The 21264-nt window shown below is 34.3% G+C and overlaps 1 protein-coding gene across 3 annotated transcripts; it reads right to left on the bottom strand.

Moving 5' to 3' along the window:
* Positions 1–1310: 1310 nt before the first annotated feature.
* Positions 1311–20630, bottom strand: LOC134527082 (U6 snRNA-associated Sm-like protein LSm2). 3 transcript variants are annotated; one of them, XM_063359427.1, is made up of 4 exons: positions 20525–20630; positions 19865–19932; positions 9952–10042; positions 1311–1654 (listed from the first exon to the last, which is right to left on the bottom strand). In XM_063359427.1, exons 1-4 carry the CDS (start codon positions 20525–20527, stop codon positions 1529–1531), a joined length of 288 nt encoding a protein of 95 aa, XP_063215497.1. In that variant the 5' UTR covers positions 20528–20630; the 3' UTR covers positions 1311–1528. The 3 variants fall into 3 exon arrangements, with proteins under 3 accessions (XP_063215497.1, XP_063215499.1, XP_063215498.1); XM_063359429.1 differs by lacking the exons at positions 19865–19932; positions 20525–20630 and adding exons at positions 18805–18914; positions 19574–19590; XM_063359428.1 differs by lacking the exons at positions 19865–19932; positions 20525–20630 and adding exons at positions 18805–18914; positions 19298–19494.
* Positions 20631–21264: the final 634 nt, after the last annotated feature.

Below are 21264 nucleotides of genomic sequence, written 5' to 3'. Positions count from 1 at the left end.
CAGTTCAGTTCATGATTGAGTATAGCAGATATTTGCCAGTGATGCTTGGATGATGTACAAAACCAACAGAGTATTTTTCATTTTTTAACCAAGTTATTTAATGATACATTCCTGCATGATATCTAAACTAATGAAATTTTCTCAATTGCACTACCCTTAGTTCAAAGCTAAAAACAAAGTCGCAACAAAAAGAAATCAAACCATTTTTTTAAAAAAAATCTCCCATTTTAACTATAATTATGCAGACATGCATTATATTTTTAAAAACGTATTGCTTCTTTTCATCCAATTCAATGTCTTTACCCAGTATAATAATGACTGCAGAAAAACCACAATTAAAAATTGTTATGAATTTATAGATAATTTTATATTAGAAAGCAAAAATAATATCCTTTTAAGAAAAAAATAGTAAACACAAAGAAATTGATAAATTAAAAACAACAATTACTCAAACTTAAAATACTTCTTTTACATTCTAATTTAAAGGTTGTATTGGAAAAAAAATTGTTTCTAATTTACGTACTCTATTACCAGTGTGTCTACAGAATACATGGCAAACTAACTTAAAAACATTTTTTAAAAATTTTCTAACAGCTTTTTTTATATCATGAGATAATTTATTTTATAAATAATAAGCAAAATCATACATAATACAAAATAACCTCCTATTCACAGAATGTAATTTCTATGTTAGAAATCTAAAACCTTTCAAAAAATTATTTTCACATTATTTAAGTAGCCAACCTCCAAATGTTCATATTTAATGTGAGGCTATACAATTTAGCGATATGTCAAAAAATTAAATGCAAGTAAGCAAAGGACTGATGTAAATTTAAGTCTGGTGACTTTTAGTATCATAACTGTTTAATCCAGTACTCTTTCATGACCAATCCAGTTTTATTAATTAATTTCAAACCTGTTTCAGACCTTGATGATTTAACAATTAATTTACTCACAGCAAAATCCACAGAAAAATCTAGAACACACCTGCAGTGCAACTTGTACCAACCGCAAGTGTTTTATGCCATCTCCAAAATAAAGTACATGAATTTTCCTCAAAATAGGAATACTTTCTCACCTTGGGTTGTTCAAAGAGAATATTGTCAGCATAGTATAAAAATCTCTACTTCTCAAAATACAATTATTTATTTCAGTTGTGTTACTGTTTATTTGGCAACAATATGCTAGTTTAAAATTATAAACACTGTGTAATCATAATTAAATATAAAAAATACCCAGATATATAAATAGTCAATGAATCCTTTGAATTATAATATTTTTCACAAAAATAGTAATAAAAAACATAGCAATTCATTTAGTAAAAAATATATTTTACACAATCAGGTTTTCAAAATACTTTACATACTTCAAAAATAAAAATCACGCTTCACTATTAATCAAAAGATAATGAACACTAGTTTTCCCATCAGTGTGTGGAAACTAACAAAATGTTCAACATGAAACTGTACGCACAGTCAGTTCTGATGGCAGCAGAAACAAACATCTTAAAGCTAGTGACTTGTTGGAGCTATCGCGCCTGAGCCGCTGCCTCTTTCCTCGCGGCGTCTTGCAGGAGCTGAGTGTCGACCTCATCGGCAGGCAGCTGGACGTACCGCACTACGGAGCCTCGGATGAAGCAATTCTTCACCGACAGCTGCAAGGAACCACGAGACCAGATTAACAGAGGCGTGCATTCCAAGCCGGCTCCACAGTGGGGGTGATAGACCCTCCTGAGCCCAAATTGTATTATTTTGTTTTATTTTTGAGGGTGTATTAATTTTGACTTAAAAATTAAGTTTTTTTTTTTTTCATTTAAAAGTTGTATGGAACTATAAGTTCATTATTTGAGACCATAAACTCGTTAATATCCCAAAGCCAATGCATCTTTTCTTTGTATGATAGCCCCTCCTGAATGTCTTCCTATAGCCGCCCTTGGTGCATCCACCCATAATCTGCAAAAAAATGGATCACCGTTGACCTTACAACTATTTGAAGTACAATTTGATAGCAAATCAACTTAATGTTGGTAACAAAAAAAGTAAGATAAAAGACCATTTTGAGTTTTATTCAATGCTAATTACAGTAACATCAGAATTATCTAAATCTGTTTACTGTTAACAAGAAATTAAATCATTTTAAAACCACAATTTGTGAATGTAAATTCTTCACTTTTTGATTTTGCAAAGCTTTTTTTTTCATTAGCTTTATAGTATTACTTGCTATTTTCTAAAAGCCCACACGGTGGAACCAAACGTTCAGTATTTTGATACAGTACACCCATAAATATTGAGGACCCTGCCTACCTTGACACACATACGGTGTGCAGAGCTTCAGAAAAAACGTGATTTAACAACTGATCAAAATTTTCATGTGGTGTCTGTTTACAAAACGCTTTTAAGAATTCACTGAGGGCAGATGAGATTTTATGTTTCTGTATTTTGTTTTTTTTTAACTGTATTATAAGGAGAATTACAAGGGCTAAAACACATGTTTTCAGAGTAAGTTTTAGACATGAAATGCTCAATACATATTCTTGAACGTACTCAAAGACCTAGCATTACACCTTTATTTTCATTTCTCCAACATATAATTTTATGGTTACTGCTCAAACCTCATAGTTGTTCTATGCCTGACAAGAAGACTGTGCACCTTTTCATAGCCTTGAGCTTAGAGGAGATACTGTGCTGGAAGCACCAGCGAGCATAACACTTTTCATCCTGCCTCACTAGCACAGACACACCCTCCAACTAGGTGGGTTCCTTAACAAAATAGTGTGAAGACGAGTGTTGCTGCATTCTAGGAGGGGAACTAAATAAATCACTAGATTAGGTTCCCTCATTAATCCACTACAAAAACTTTCAATAATTAATACTCATAAAACTTCACCAAATATAAGAACTGAATATATTGAAATTGTAGTTCAGTACAACCCTAAGAGCAAACAAACAATAGAAATATTACAATCAATATCTCAAAATTCAGTATTTTACTCTAACATGTGACAGAATAAGACATACATAACATAAATATTTTTTTTTGTCAAACAATGGGGGTTTCAACATGTAAACAGCTCGACAAGCAGGACCTGATGTTTCTCGTAACAGATGTAAGCTTGATGGAAATAGATGTTTCTTTGTCACAGACGAGCTGCTAAACCAAGTCTGTGTTTTGCAATTGGTTCAGATGTAATCTAGGATGTCATTTAGTAATAATGCAAATTTTTTACGTCTCTACTTATCACTGTTCGCTTCACAAAACAGTACAACGTTAACTAGGTCTATACACACCATTGCAGTAACTGATGGGCACTTAAAAGATCCCACAGCTGTAATACAGTATTTTTTTCTAATGAATTTAGTATCCCATTTCACAGACCTTCCCAAGATTCCTCTTACAAGATCCGATTAGATAGAGACGTACTTATTTCAGGGTGTAATGATAGGTGCAAGTCTTACTCGTGCTTCTAGCATGGTATTTATTGCCTCTAAGCACAAGGTTCTACACTGGTGTGCAGTAATTCCACCATGCATAGAAGAACTATGAGATTTGGGCAGTGGCCATATATTTTAGCTTAAAAATAAAGATTAAAGTGTTATGCAAGTATCTGTGTTGCTTTCAAAAATCTGTACCAAGAGTTTCATACTTAAAAATTATCCTAAAAACAATTATTTTGGCCAGTTTCACGTTCCAAAAAACACAGTTTAAAATAATCTGACAACAGCACTACCAGGAGCGTAAACAGGATATTATTTGTTTCTGGAAAAAAAAAAGGGGATAAGTGGCCGTTCATTAATTATGTGAGGGAGGGGGTTAAAAATAGCTAAATGACCTTATCTCGTGGAATTGAGGGAGGGCCAAAAGTCATTCTTATGTAATATTTTAAAACGAGTCGAAATCCGCTCGCAGTGCATTGCAGCCAAAATAGCGAAGCGCGGCAAGGAAGGGTTGTGCCATACGATCCATCCTCTGACCGGCGGAGAAGACACAGAGTGGCTCAAGGAAGGCAAGTTGATAGACAAAGTACCAGCTGTTGCTGTCTCTAACTGGACAGTATGTCTGGCCAACCACTTCAGCCCAGACGAAGATTGATAATCTAAACTGAACCGGCTTTTATTCTTTCACTATTTCCTTTAACATTGTTTCATATTTAGTCATTCATTATGTTACGCAAAGTATTCCTCGTATGTAGTTTTAGGTAGATTTCAAAGAAAGACTACCTTTTTGTTACCATGTTGCAAATTCCCGAAATTTTTTTATATATTTTTTTGTTTCATGGTCCATAGACCCCAAAATCATTGTCAACTCAAAAGTTTATATATATATATATATATATCATAATTTTATGGACACAATGATTGCTGTAATTTTGCACAAATCACTACCAAACTAATACATAAAATAAGGTTTTTGAAAAACAGAAAAATCTCTATAACTCCCATAATAATACAAATATAGCATCCATTCGAACATATTATAACTTGTAGGAGTATTACCAAAACTTTTGTCTAAATACAATTTTGATACAACAAACCATTATAGCAAGAAGTGGAAAAAAACCAGGGTTGGAGGTCAAAAAATTCACAAATCCCCTAATAGTCCTAGCATCAAATCCATTCAAATTATTTGCAAATGATATAATTTTTATCTAAAACTTTTGTCTGAAACAATTTTTTATAAAACAAACCATTGCGGAAAATGGATGAGAAAAATTTGGATAGAATTTAAAAAATAATTAATAATTTCCATACCATATTCACTATAAAATCCATTCTTATTTATTTTAAACCTTAAAATATTATCTACAACTTTTGTTCAGAATAATTTTTATACTATCAACCATTATTTCAAGAAGTGGAAATGACAAGGGTTGAAAGACAAAAAAAATTATAACTGTTTTATTAGGTATACTATCAAAACCACTATATTTTAATGTTAAAAGCCTAAACATTGCCTTAAACTAATGGCTGAAACAATTTTTGATGAAACTATTGCAGTAAAAACATGGGAGTTGTAATATATAACATATTTAAACTTCATTACTATCAAATATGTTCAAATTTATTTTAAACCGTTTTAATATTATCTAAGCTTTGGTTCAAAGTAAATTTTTATACGCCCACGTTTTAGTGCCAGAGATACAAAATAGCGTTTGAAAATCAAAAAAATTTACTTCTACCTCATTACGCATAATATTAAATCATTCAAAATATTTTCACTGCATGGAAAAAGAAAAAAATTATCTAAGTTTTCAAAATATTCAAGAAGTTTATGAATGTTTCCAGTACATTTCCAAAATAAGTAGGTACTTAGAAATTTACAGATGCCTGTAGGCTATGCAAAACAGGATTTTTTGACTGATTTGTTTCCTTACTTTACGATTTTGTTTCAAAACTTACCTTTAATTACAATACATATCTTCCAAAGACTAAATAATTATTTTTTAAAAAAATAAAAAGCTTTTATTTATGTCAAAAAAATAACTTTTTTAGTGTAACTGAACCTTTTTGAAAGGCATGTAACTATTTAACATTGTTTAGGGAAACTCTAGGTCAAATGTAAGAAGGGGGAAGGGTGGTCCGAGAAATCTTATATGTCCTTAAATCATGAGGGAGGGGAGGGGGTCATAAAAGGCCAAAATTGTCCTTAAATAATTAATGAATGCCTCCTAAAACTCTTTCTTGCTGTTTGCTTTTCGAATTATTTCCTTTTGTTGGTGAGAATTATAGATTTTATAGGATTTGGAGAAGGGGGGGGGGGGGGGGGGGGAATTTATATCCCTGCCCAGCATATGCCCCCGAGTACTACAATTCCAACTTCAAGATTCATCATTTTCTTACTGTCATGCTTTTTGAAACAAATGCCACTTAGATATCTTGAATAGTTTTTAAATTGTAGGAGTTTTACTGAAGCTCTTACCGTTATGTGCGTCCAGCACATATTTTACCTCCCACCAACTACACAATAATTAGACTTGGTAAAAAAAAAATATTTATGACGGAGACATCATTTACTAAGAACACATTTTACTATTGAGTTTTCAACTTAGATTTGCCCATAACATTGTTTGACACTGTATAATCTCAGGATACCATGATTTTATTGTAGTAGTGAACATTAAGGGTGGTATTTATATTCACGTCTTGAGCAATTCCTTCGTCAAGAAATTCTTATATGCATTCTTATTTAACATTTGTGTGCCATAGAGGTTGCTTGAGATGATCTCAAGTGATCGCAAACAAGACAATCTTGATGAAGACCATCTTATGATAGTCACATATTTCTTATTTATGAGAGGGCATTCTCCTGTCTCATAGTCGTTGCTTGAGAATACCATCGTAGAAGCATGTTTCATAGTCGCTGAGACCGTGCTTAAGAACACGAATAAGATCGTCTTTGCCAAGACCACTGCAGGCATGTCTCAAGCAATTGCTTGTTCTGATCGCAATGTATAAAATGGCGGATTCTCGTGAACCTCATATTTTTAAACTTAAATAAATCCTGTATGAAGTGCTGAAGCAATTTTATATGTATTTTAAATGAGTTTAGTGTTTGTTTGTGACCAGTGGTTACATTTTCAAGTGCTAAACAGACACGTTTATTTATGTATCGATCACAGAACGAGTACAATGGATGTGGAAAACGATGCGTTTAATGATGGTTGATGGTACATATCACAATCAGAAAATTTAATTCTACATTCGTGACACCCAAAATTCATTAAAAATAATTTAAGAAAAAGTGGCATTACACTATTGATATACCATAATTTTCCACAAAAACTCGTAAGAGGTTTCGTAGTGTAATGGTTAGGGAGATGGGTTTCAAAATCTGTAGATTGAGCAAACAATGCAAATTTGGTTCAAATCCTGGCACTGACAAAATATTTTTTTTTATAGTTACAGTAAATGAAAAATGCAAATATAGCTTTAAGAGAAATTTTATTAGATTAATTTTTTTTAAATCTATTTGTTATAATATATTTAAATACATAGCTCAATTTAATAATTTGGTTATTTCATACGCAGTAGGCTTTGAGACATACTGTAGTCTATATATTTTACTTATAATACGATTAAATTATAGAATCACAAGTAACTTGAACAAGAAAAATTAACCTATTATATGAGGAAATTAATGTCTTATATTATTGATGAACAAACACTTTATAAAGGGGTTTACAAAATTTTAAGTTCCTTACTATGTACCCTTATCAGATTCGTTCAAACTTATTGTTATAATTCTAAACATACATTTTTCTTACTTAAATTAAAAATTTTCTTTTACTGTGTAGTTAAATCTGATATTTTTATTAAACTAACATTTACTGTACCTTATCCTGAAGCTGAAGCAGAGTGACATTTTCTCAAAATAAAGTTTTTCACTACCTGAAATATTTTTTGATAATTCTGTAAAGACAGGTAGCTTTTAAACAAGTAGTAATTCAGTATTAATAGTTCTGAAGATGCTAACTTAATATTATTATTTTTTAAAAGGGTATTATTAAATCGTTAGATACGTAATTTCTTAATGTTAAACTTGCACAGGAAAGACAAAAGTCTATAGAGTTCTTAATTTCATTCATCTCAAGTGACAAGCTGAGATGTACTAGAAGGTATGCATATTTGTGGTCGCAAAACATCAATTTTTCCATGTGTGATTCAAGAGTATTAAAACAATAAACCAATTCCTCACATCAACGTACAAACGCACTTCGAATGTAGTGATATATATACTCACTAAATCTTGTTACTATAAATAGCCTCAAATTCTGGGGTTTCAGTGCTTGGTGTGAATAGTACCAGAATATTTAACGAAAACAGTTCGATCGCCAAAGTTCGTGTATGCTCGTGTCTTTTCGGCTGTCTCAAGTAAGTGCTTCGTCAAGCCATAAGTACGGCAAACAAGCTCTTGCTTGAGCATGCAGTCTTCATGAAGCTCGTCTTGTTCGCGGACTATGAAACATGGAGATTGAAATCGCTGCCTTGAGAAACAAGACCGTCTTCGTCAAGACAGTCTCAAGACATTGCTCAAGATGCGACTATAAATACCAGCCTAAATAGCCCTATTATAGGAAGATAATCATCAGAAAATAAGAAAGCATTGTAAAACGCACTGTCATAAACACATTTAGAAATATATTGGGACATGGAGAAAACAAATGCCTTTCTTGTAGGTGGTGCAACACAGTTTTAAACCAGTTGCCACAAACAGGTTGTACAATTACAGATAATGTTGGAACGGCATATGAAGCCATTGAAAATAATTTTCTAGTTAATGTGAACAGAGTGGCAGTGTTGTCAATATAAGTAAGTTATCAGATTATTTTCAAAATATATTTTAACTTTTATATACTTTATCATCAAAAAAAATTTTTTTAATATTTTCTGACTAAAGTTTAGCTTTTAAGAAGCATAAATATGAATAAAGCAATTTTTTTTATTCATTTTTCTTATAAATTAAAATGGTTAAAGACACAACTGAAAGCCAAAGTCCCTAATTTTGAATGAGCACATGAACTTACAATGGTAAATGTTGATGGTGACAAAAGTCTCACGCACTGTGTGCTTTAAGAACATAGACGAGGACTTAGCAAGTGTAGATAGTGTTTATGTGTCTGGGAAACATTACATATGTCTGTGAACATATAATTTATAGAGGCTTGATTCATTCTGCACTTCCAGTAAATGTACATCAGATGCTTTTAAGTTTTAAATCTGCTGTCTTTCAATGACAAAACAATGCCATTCCTTACCAGAGGTCATTTAAGTGTTGAAGTGCAGCTCCTTACTTTGTAATATGGTGGCCTCGCAATGTCCCCAGACTGTCATCTGTTGTCTGTCAAGTGCCAGCTCAAAAAACACAACTCTAACTTTTAGGAATTAGACAGCACACTGGTAGCAACACTGGACTACAATGATTCGGGTCCTTGAGCCCATTCTGACTAAGAATTTCCGTGGTCTCCCATAATTACTCCAGACAAATGCTGGGATGGTTCCAGTGGTGGTATTACACTTCATGGGTCCCTGAACCACTTAATTTTCCGGGACCCTAATATTTTAAAGAGGGCCTTAACCGTTGTGGATAAAACAAAGGGGGGGAGTGAAATAGCCCAATGGATAATTAATAAGACATTTTTATATTCTTTGCTCAAAAAAATTGACTCCAGTATGATTGCTTTATAATGACACCTTATTTTTTTTTTAATTTCTTTTAGAATGAAGTAATGAAAAATCAATTGAAAACTAAATGTCTTTACCAGCACTAAAATCTGCATACAGTAGACTCTGGTAATCACTGGTAAGGAGTCGACAGCTATCCGAAAAACATGGTTAAATCTATCAAACAAAACTGTTCCGTTAAAATTTTTGTATCCCAAATATCTAGACCATCACTGGTAGGTATGAAGTTTATGTAATAGACAATAAAGTGTTAGATGTAATCAACAGAAAAAGTTACAGTACATATCACTAAACATAACCATATTTTACGTCTAGCTGGTCGATAATTGTTAATTTTTGTTGAATGTCAAGTACCATTCATTTGTATTTATTACTGGACATTCTGTCTAAATATTACAACAGCAGCTAAAACTAAAATACTATTTATCAGTCATTATTTACTATTCTAATTTATACCTATTTAAATTCCTTTAATTTTTAACTAGTTAGTAAAAATTTTTTAGCCCCTTTGACATTTACTCACTCAAGAATAGTTAAATAAACAAGGTGCCGAATTATTCAGTAAAGATTTTAAAAAGATATACTATCTTTTCATAAATTGGATCATATAAAAATACCATGCTCTATAACACAAACTCATAATAAAAAAAAAATTTAGTTCATAAATAAATACATAATGTCATCGCTTGAGGAATAACTATTGGAAGAAATATGTATGTATTGTAATAGTAAACTACTTTTAGTTAATTATAGTATTATGAACTATACTTGCCATGTGCGGGTACTTGTCTGGATCTGTCACACTGATATCAGTCAACTTAATGTTCAGATACTGATCTACTGAATGCAGCGTTCCACAAATGCTGAAATGATATCACCCACATATGAGGTACAGTCAAAAGATGGCTTAAGACTAGGTTACTCCCTGCTAGGCATTGATCACTAAAATAAGGTTGACAAACATACAAATACATACTAGACAACTATTAAATCTATAAACAAAAACTTAGAACTTAAAAGATAAGTAAACATTCACTTGTGTTATGTGTGGGGTGTAAACATTTACTTGTGTTAATATGTAGGGTACTGTAATTTATAAACATAGAAATATTGAAGCTAATAATTCTGAAATTGTGAAAAATCCAACAGAAAATATATTTTCATATTTCATAACTTCTTGGTGGCCAACAAAAATATGTATTTTCATATTTCAAAGCTTCTTGGTGCCAGGTGTGTGAATGGAATTTAAAATAACTTATAGACAACCAAATATCCTAACAAGTTTGTACATTATAATTTGTCACATAATGCAACAAAGTAATACCTAATATATATTTACAAATGCAAAAACAATGACATAAATTTTATTCATAATTAATAGAAAGAAAAAAAAAGAGAATAAGTACAGTAAACTTCTCATAACCCGGCATGTTACGTACTAAGCAGGTGCCAGATTACAGAAAATGCTTCATCAGATGGTAACATGAATAGTATTACCAAAGTCATTCTAAACCAGAGCGACTGCATTTCATAAAATAATTAATTTTTCTTACATACAGGGGCGAATAAACTAAGGGTAGTGACAGAACAACCCAGCTAATTAATTGTTAGATAACAAAACAATGTACAAATAATTTTCAGACTATTTTTTTCCAATTTTGATGGGATTTTGAATGGCTAAATCTCATCAAAACATCTGAACGTGAGCAGCTCGGTTGGTGCTGGAATACAGAATGTGCCAAATCATAAAATGCCAGATTAGTGTCCACCGTATAATGTTCTTTCATAAAATTTTGGCATAAATTGAGAGAAATGAGGTTACGAGGTTTTTATGTTTAAAAGACTATAAGCATGCCTACAAAATACCTCCCGTTGTTGTTCCTCTTGGGGGGCCCACAAGAAAAACAGTGCCACTCTGCTGTAGAGCAAGTGTGTGAGGCGCAGTAATTACACATGTTCACTTGTGCTAATCTGAAATTAAGTGTAATGCTATTACTAATAATTTTGAGTGTTAGATTGTTGGCCAACTAAATTTTGGAAATTTTTAACTCACCCTAATTTAAAGGTTAGTCAATCTTCACAGTTATTTGCAGTAGGACTTTGCAGTAGGACCGCGCACAGGTGAAAAATCATACTGGTGGCAATGTGTATAGTGTTTCACTTCCTAACTACTTGCAGGACTGACGGGACCCACCTCTCTCCGGGACACGGAGTACCTACACTGACAAATTCTTACTCTAATTAAGTTCATACAGAAATTACATGTGGTTTCCTAGTGATTTAATATATAATAATTAGTGAGAATGAATTATTGGCAGGAAAAAATATGTATATCAGTGGTCGTGTGAATTATGTCAAGGAAGTAAATTGCCTGTATTAAAAGCAGAAGTCATTTGGCAATCATTTGTTTCTCTTCCACCCTGCCAAGTAACTCATTAATTCTCTCCATGTGTTTATATACTTCACTTTATTTATTTAGTTTTATTATTTATTTATACATTATTTTGTTTTGTAAATTGACGGCAGAAGAAATAGTATAAATAGAAAATGTCCTTGCCTGGCAGAACTTGGAAACTGCTGTAAACACGTTACTGCAGTTTTTCACTACGTTAACACTGAATATATTATTTCGAAAATTGACATTCCACAAACATGCGGAAATCCATGTTTGACTAGGGCTGTAAAAGAAAAGTATTCTAAAGGAAAGTGAATAAGTGACATATTCCTCAAGACATCTAAAAATATCATGTACCCGCTTCTACATTAGAATTAAATGCCATTGTTAATATTCCATGTCTTTTGCATTAATTATTAAAAGCAAGAAATCAGAGCAGGACTGTAATGCAACTTAGAAGCATAATTAGTGTTTTATTAGAATCTGTGGAAATGCAGTACTGATAGACGAGTGCAGAAATATAACTACAGAAATCTTACAAAATTGGAGTAACTGTTTGACTACTAAATTAGCTTTCAGACCATCGAATGCTAGGAACAGACATTACGAAAACTAGGTGTATTAGCAATGCGTAGGCACTTAACATTTATTTAAAAATATGTGACCAGGCAATGGTTCCATGAAACAAAACTCTGCATCGTAGTGAAAAGAGAAAATTTTCACTTGTTAACAAATTCTTTTTTTTTTTTTTTTTTTTTGCAAAATTTCATTAAATTCTAGTTTGTATAGCCGCACAAAATGTTAAATATGGAAATATATGGAATATGAATTCATAACCAACAACAAAGAAAATATAAATCAATAGGTGTTTATTGAGGACTAATAATAGTTCATGGCTTTATGGAAGCTCAGACGGTATTGTATAGTTAGTGGAGGCAGGGCTAAAAGATTATTAGAAGTTAAGTGTCCATTTTCATGCTGGTATAAGTGCATAATAAAAGCAGTAATAAATGTTAGTTTTAAATATTTATTTCTAAACAAAAGGGAAAATGTTCAATTAAAAGATTTAGCCTATTTTAGGTATTATACCCAGTGTTAGATACTATTTTTATTGTAGAAAAAAACATGTATGAACAACATTAGAAAATAACTTAACGTACACTGAGAATTTCATTGATAAAATAGAAACCTTTTACTATTTACATAAACTTGGTTCAGTAATAAAAATATAATAATAAAAAAACACATTATTATAACAAATGCCATTCATCGCAGATTGTACGTCACCTGTTTTTCTCTGTTTTCACCTAGATTTGTTTTCTCTTTTCATCTAACTTATCTTTACCAATATACATAATATACATGTTTATTTAATAAATGTATTACATTAGCATGTTTAAGTTATTGAAAACTGCTTTTATGTACTACAGTAGAGCACCCCTCAACCGGAATCATTGGGGGGAGGTCTATTCCGGCTATGGGAAAATTCCGGGTAAGGGGAGTTGCGGTAGGGCCGGCCTCCGGGCCGGTTGAATGACCTTCATTTAAGCAAGCTGGCAGGCACGTGTTTCTTATCTCTGTGGGTGGGTGGGTGCGTGCGTGAGCGAAGAGGGCAAGGAGAGAGTTCGGTGGAGGTAGTAGGACTACAGCTGCAGTGTTGTGTTACTTCTGTGTTGACGTGCTAGTGATTCACACTTCCGGATAGTGTATAGTCACTGCCACGCACAGTTTACATTTCACATACACAAGAATAACACTTCAAGCATCTCGTTTAAAAACACAGAGATAGAGAAATACAGGTAAATGTGGACTGTTTAACCATATATTAACGTATAAATATGTACATAATACATATTTGTACACTAAATTATTGTCTACAAACTGAAAGCAACACACGTTGGAAATAAATGTTACTCGCTATCACGTGTGTCAGCGTGTGTAGTGGGAGTCGGTGTACATACTCTCGGGCCGGCTGGAATTTTCAGTTTACTTGACATAGTGAAACAATAAAAATACTTATAGCATAAACATATATATAGTAATTCACGTCCGACGCGAAAACCAACGGTGTATTTAAGCAAGGCGCGGGAAAGACTGGCTATAATTAGCTCTCTGACAGTGTACAGTCAGGCAAAAGCAAAAACGCCTCGTTCCAGTGCGGAAATGTTTTGGAGATGTTTTGTAATGTTTTAATATTTTTTTGGAAAATTAGTTCCGAATATCGGGAGTTCCGTTTGTGGGAATTACGGTTGAGGGGTGCTCTACTGTACCACTGTAGCATTTAGTTTTGAATGTACCATTCCACATGGTAAAAGGAATTTTATTGTGTAAGTACCCTTGTAATGAAGGTATAGAAACACTTTTTGATCAACATTCGGTGGCTGTTCAACTTTAATTTCCATACAATCAATTATTGCTCTGCATTAAGGGTACTTTCTTTTGAACACCGCATGCATTGTTTACACAATACTTTCCCTGCTGGGCAAAAAAAATAATTACCCATTGTAGATGCTAGCAGCATTAGAGTAGTAGTGAAGATGTGTGTTACAGTTGTACGTTGAACCCCGAACATCACCCTCATAGCAAAACAGGACAAGAAACAATTTTCTTCACTAATATTTCTGTAATATTGTGTTCCAATAAGTAGCTAATTTAATAATAGGTTGAAAACTGCAAATGTCACACCCACACCCATGAAGTCTCCCAGTTCTGTCTTATCATTTATTTAGGGGTATCCTTGAAACTTTGGTATTTCATTAAACACACCACTCGTTCCTGAACTATTTTAAAATTTCTTTAAAAAATTCAGGTAAGCATGTAATGGAACAGATTGTAATGACACAGATAACAGCCTTCCCCATGCAATCCAGTAAGAATATTTTTTTTATAAATTGTTTCATATTTCAGGTTAGATATAAAGTTTTTCCTTTTAGAAGTTTTTGTGAAAGTAATTCTCCGGGTTTGTTGTTTTTATTTTTATAATTCATAAGTTTATTTTTCGAGGTTTTTATTTTCTTCTTCTTTCCCCTGGCTTCATTGTGTGGGAAGGATTGCTGACGTAATTCTCCTTCGTTATTTCCACGACCGAGGCTTTGTTTCACATGCTAGACGTTTGAGTCACTGTCACTGGAGTGTGAGAGAGACAAAATTGCTGCTTCGTGGGAACAAAAGTAAGCATTTCGTGGAAGTTTCTGTTTCCATGCACCGTGATTGGCTGAGAATTACGTCAGTGAGCCCAGGACACTGCCCGCACAAAGGGAAGAAGGCTGTAAAGTTAGTCATTGTCCGAGCACCGTGCCGGGCAGTTGTTGTTCGAACACCAAGCCAAGTAGGCTGTGGTCGGGCGATGGCTCCGTGTTTTATATTTTCTCAAGGTACATTTACATTTCTTTTGTGTTCTGTTGTGCGGAAGATATTTTGATTTTAAGTAAATAAAAAACAAAAGATAATACATCAAACATTGTATATGAATTTCTTCGTGACCTGCTACCAAACTGTATGTTCACTCATCACCTAATTTTGAGCTAGCCGGAGGTGGTGAGTGGTAACAAGATGTTTGGTAGACATTCACTCTCATTAACTGTGCAAGAAAAAACAAAATCACAAACAATGGTTTCATTTACATCTGTTTATAATACAACTTTGTTTATCTCAATAACACTATTTTGGAAATTACATAAACCATAAAACTTACTTATGTCATTACTATTTCTTAATCTTTTTGTAGCTCTTTCATACCTCTCAGGCACATGCAATGAGGCAGCCTTTCTTTTATATTTTTTTTGGATATATAATGGAGACCAATGCAGGATTTTGGGTTGTCCAACCTTTTGTTTCCAATGAAATTAACACAACACATTTTTGACAGTTAATGGTTACCAAAATGAAATGTAAAGGCTGAAAATAAAATAAACAGTAAACTTTAGGTATCTAACATTATACATCAATAAAACATTTATAAATAGTAATTTTGTAAAGTTAATATCAAAATATAAGTGCATTTCATAATGAGAAAATATTCTATTGAAATGACTTAATAGTGATGAATGATGGCAAAAATTATGTCTCTAAATTCACAGACCATGCTTAAAACATGTATAACAAGATGTGACATCCTTACAAGTTAATATCTGTTGTATTGTTTCATAGTTAGTTTTGTTTATTTAGTGCCAGTAACATACTCTCCACATAATTTGTGCATAAATTAATGGACTCCCTAATAGTATATGCCTACTTACTTTTGCCTGTGTACACCTACACTTAAATCCACAAATTTCATCATTCCTCTACAGTTTTTCACTTTGGGTATGAATTAAACACAATATCTGATTAGGTACGTATTTCTGTAAGCATTACTGCACCTAACCACAGAGCAATTTGTGTTACCTTTCCACTTTTTATAACCATCCACACAGCTAGTCGTTTTGACCATTTCCCTGAAGGCTGGTGATGTGCAGTGTCTAGATTCCTGCCGTCCTGCAGTAAGTTACCACAATCGCTGCAAAAGTGGTGCACACGGTGCCTATGTACTAGTCAAATATTTACTGATAGACATTACCCATGTAGTAATCTATAAAAAATATATGTCAACATCATGCTGCTTTTTTTAATATTATAATACTAGTAAGATGCCTAAAACACATTAATGTGTAATTATCATCATATCAGTACAAAGTCACACTATTTCAGCATGTTATCATGTGGCAATCCCAATGTTTTAAGTTAATAATTACAATGCTTGCCTTTAAAGCAAGAACAACATAACTGTAAAGCTTCAAGCAATTTAATTAACGGTAAATATGTAGAGTAGCGGGGTAAATATGTAGTGTACGGATTAGCGTCAAAAAATTTTTTTAAAAATCTGAAATAACTTTCATTATATGCTCTTTTACGTCCTCTTTTCATTACAGCCTGCGGAGATAAGAAATTCCAAATACTTTAGGAAATATCGAATTTTTTAATTTTCATATTTGAGCGATATTTGTTAAAAAAAAATTTAAATTCCGAAAATACTTTTATTCTGTGCTCTTTAACTTCCTCTTTTCATTAAACCCGGCGGAGATGAGAAATTCCAAATACTTTAGGAGATATCGAATTTTTTAATTTTCATCCTGTGCACTCATGCGGCGTTCAACATTGTTGCTTGTTTACAAGCAGTGGCGTCTCGTCAGGGCAAGCAAGGCAAGCAGTGCTTGCCCAGGCAGTTTCCAGACATTGTATTTTGTAAATAAATATTTTATTCAGAATGAGAATAGTATTTTACTTTGGCTCGTGCCGTTAGGTGTATGTATTTTTTACACTATCTTCTTGGGACCCAGTACTGTGCGCTGTGCGCTATAAGAAAAGAACTCGTTGACACACAAAACATGCTGTTTTAGAAGCGTTGCTAGGTTTAGAAGCGCTGGTAGGACCGCTTTCAGCAGGAAGGCTGCCGCAGTAGTTTCCTTTTGGAAGGGGGGGTGGCATGGTACAAAGGTTCAGGGAGGGGATTGGCTGTAAAAACACGTGGTAGAAGCTACGAAGGTAGCGCTTTCTTGCCGAACTAAAGCGAACATGGCTGAAGCAGACGGTGGAATTCTACCGCCGACTGCTTCGGCTATGTCCGCCACAGTTCAGCAGGGCAGGTGGCGAGGTCGCGTTTCAGTCGGCGGTCGTCTCTCGGGACGCGCGCATCTCTCCCGCGGGCTGTTGGCTGGCAGTGCGTGGGGGATTTGTGGGCGTACGCGTCCCACGGTTGGCGGATACGGGATCCCAGCTCGAGAGTTGCAATCTCACTGGGGTGACTGTGAATAACCAATAGCAGTCCGCGGACCAATGGCCGGCCTGTGGAGTCGTTATTACGGCTATCGGGGTGAAAGGTAGCCTGAATGCAGCTCGACGCATGGCAGGAAGCAGCTTTGTCGGCGAAGGCACCGCAGGGGAGCTCGATGTGCCCTAGATGCGAAGTGTAGACGAACTGCGGGCTGGAAATTGCGGAGCTGTGAACTGCCGCGCGCGCAACGGAACTGAACAGCATCGTAACTCTGAAGGAAGAGATAGCGGCGCCTTTAAGTTGGGGCCCTGTTGGAGCCAGTGGTAGCCTGGGCGGCGCGACCTTCAACCGTCCCGGGATTTTGGAGGACAAGACGGTCCGACTCGCAAGATACTTAATTCGCCTGAACGACTTACCCCCACCCTGGCTTGAAAGGTTGTTGGCTGTTGACTGGAAGAAGGAAGATGAAGATGGCGCAATGTCAGGCTGCCTTTCGCCCCGTACGCCTGCAGTTCGAGCCGGTTTACTGGCTCGTCTGCCCATATCTGGTTTAACTGTGGCTGCCTGGGCAGCTGGGCTGGGCTGACGAGTGAAATCGCCCGCCCCTGGGGGCGCATGCGCCCCTGGTTAATAATAACCCAGGCGTACCCAACATTTAAATGCGGGCCGCAAGGCCCAAGCACCCAACTCCAGCATGGTTGATTTTTCAGCACCTCCAACTCTTTTTACCTGGACCCTTCTTCCCTCTTGTCCAGTAGTTACCTGCTTGCTTAATGCATGTTAATTGATCCCCGCATGACCCGGCCCATGGTTTTCCCTGTGTCTATGCAGGTTTTACCTGGGTCACATTAGCTATCTTTTAAGCTAGACGACCAATGGGGCGTCAGTCATGGCGCCAATCGCAGCCATGGCTGGCCAGTATACCCCAATAAGCACACGATGCACGCGCCCTTGTCCCGCATGGTTAAAAACCCGCATGGTAGAGTGTATAGGCTTCAGCCTGAGACACACTTAGGTCCTCCCCTAACCTGGACCCTCCCCTTACACACTTAGAATAATTTAGGCTAGGAAAAAAAATCTTGGCGTCTCAGGAATGATTGACGTGCCAGTTTTTTGGTACACATGTCAGTTAACCGAGTTTCTGATCACGTATGAAGATTATTTCTTTTGTGTTGGTACGAAAAATACCAAGATTTAATTTTTACTATTCTAGTACATTTTTATGAGGTTCTTCTCTTTATTTTAAGTACTTACTTTGCCATGTGTTGTCTGTTTATATATTTTGTACCAGATATCGATGATACTATACTCCCACTTAGTATATAAGTAATGTAGAGTAGGTATTTTACTATCAGAATCATTTAAGTCAAACATTATTTTTTAAAAATAATTTATTTAAAAAAAAAATGTCAATTTTTCTACCTGTGGAATAGTCAATGTTCAGTTAAGAAAACTACTTAAATAGCACACTTTTGTACCTTGAAATCCATATTTTCCCGGGGGAGGGCCGCCGGACCATCCCCCCCCCCTCTAGTTTTGATGTGAACGGAGTTGTTGCTTCCCCTCATATAAACCTCACGCCTCGCCACTGTTTACAAGTATGATTTTTTTTTGCGACGTAGGTGAACGGGGAAACCTAAGATGCGCATAAAGTTCTGCCATTCCCGATTACACCCGAACAATTCACCTTCGGCCAACCTCGGGTTTATTTATTAATATTTATATTTCTCTGTTTATTTTAATGTAGCTATACTAACCTAACTAACCATCAATAGTGTTTTAATGTAGCTAACCTAACCGACCACTTTTAAGATTTGAATTCATTTTACCTGCGCAAAATAAAACAAATCCCGAAGTTGGCTCAAGGTTAATTGTTCGGGTGTAATGGGGAATGGCAGAACTTTATGTGCATCTTAGGTCTCCCACGTGAACGACTAAATCATGCAAAAAGAAAATTACGTGAGTTCCTACTGTTCATCCTTTGTCCCGGTTTGTTAGGTCAGGTCAACTACATTATAAATACTTTAAAACTAAACAACCATTAAAATTAATTTTATTACTTTTAATTTCAGTTCAGTTTCAAAGTATTTATAATGTAGCTGACCTGACCTAATCTACCTTTGTCCCGTTTTGTTAGGTCAGGTCAGTTACATTATACATACTTAAAACTATACAACAAGTAAAATTAATTGATATTATTTTTAATTTCCGTTTATTTTGAAGTATTTATAATGTATCTAACCTTACCTAATGGAAAATTTCTGTTATTTAGGCATTCACGCGCACACGGCAAAATATAAAATGGCGACGGTCGAATGATTACATAGGTCTTGTATTGCAAAATAAGAACGGCGATATCTCCAAAAGTAATTGGAATTCCTTATCGCCGCAGGCTGTAATCAAAAGAGGACGTAAAAGAGCATATAATGAAAGTTATTTCAGATTTTTAAATTTTTTTTTTGACGCTAATCCGTACACTACATATTTAGCAAAAAAAAAAAATGGAATACCAACAAACATATCAAAAAATAAACTTACCTAACATCATTTTTTAACTCCACCACAACGTCTTTACCAACCAAAGACTTGAAGAATGAATAAAACAACTGCAACACAAAAGTATAATAAAGAGAATCTTATCTAACCACTGTTTTTGGATAAAAGTAACAAGTTTAACACTTCAGTTTCTACGATTAATTTTCAAGCATGTAAACTCTTTTACTGTCAGATGGGTGATTTCTAAGCAAAGGTGCACTTCTGAAAAAATAAAATAAAATTCCAAAAATGGTGTTTTGAATAGGTACAACCTATTCCGAAAGTTAAATATTTTAATTACGCTAACATTACATTAACTTTAAATCATTTACACCATTTAACATTATTTTAAATATAGCTAACCTAAAAGTTCACACGATTTAACAGAATCTGAAAAGTAAATATATAAAACGTAACTAGCCATTTAAACAATTCTATAGTACTTCAAATGTAGCTAACCTGCTCATAACGGTGAACTACCTTTACCTACTTAAAATATCGTAATACTATTATTTAACAGAATCATTCATTTGCAGAGACTAAAGAAATATTTATATATACCATTGTCAGAATTTTATTTTTTTTAAGCAGTTACACAAAATAAAAACAACAAAAAAATATTAAGGATGATCTAAGTTTCTTCACATTCATAAAAATTATTACCATTATTACTCAAGATCTTGAAACCTTTCCTTCAAATTGGCGATTTAAAAAACCTCTTCCAAACGTAAACAAACTTTGATAGTTCAACTGTTCAAATACCCAAGGCTGCAAACCTGGAACATTAAACTCTTTCACTGTACTCACATAGTGAATATTGGCTTACGTTGCCGTTGTAGCCATAAGCAATTATAGTACTATGTATTCCTTAGCGTTAGAGATCAAAGACCTATTCTCGGGAGTAGTACAGATGCGCTGATCTACGCAGACAAGGGATGCTGCAAGAATGTTACAGATGCTGAAGTGTTCACGATTATGTCATAAACGAGATGCGTAATTAGTAATCAATTATCCTATGTGACAGAATCGTGATGAGCATAATATTTATCCTGAAGTAGACATAACACATAGATCAATATTTCAAGAAAATCGAATTATGTAGCGAATTAGAACTACATCGTTTTGATACAACTGTAACTAAATCGCAGGCCGTATTTCAGAACAAGTCCAAACCCAAACCCTGCTAGGTAACGAAAAAGCAACCATTTTAATAAATGATGTTTTATATATAGGCTATAAACTTTTTTCAATGCATTTTAGCAAATGTTAAGCAACCATCACTACACTTGTTACACCAAAAATCATACAGATAACAGACTATCGCGCGAATTAAATGGTGTAATTTTAATTATCTCAATGATTTTTAATTTTGCGAATATTTGTTGTTATGACCATTAAATTGT

This window comes from Bacillus rossius, chromosome 1 (assembly GCF_032445375.1).
Source record: "Bacillus rossius redtenbacheri isolate Brsri chromosome 1, Brsri_v3, whole genome shotgun sequence".
NCBI lineage: Eukaryota > Metazoa > Arthropoda > Insecta > Phasmatodea > Bacillidae > Bacillus > Bacillus rossius.
This window is presented reverse-complemented; position numbering and strand designations above follow the sequence as displayed.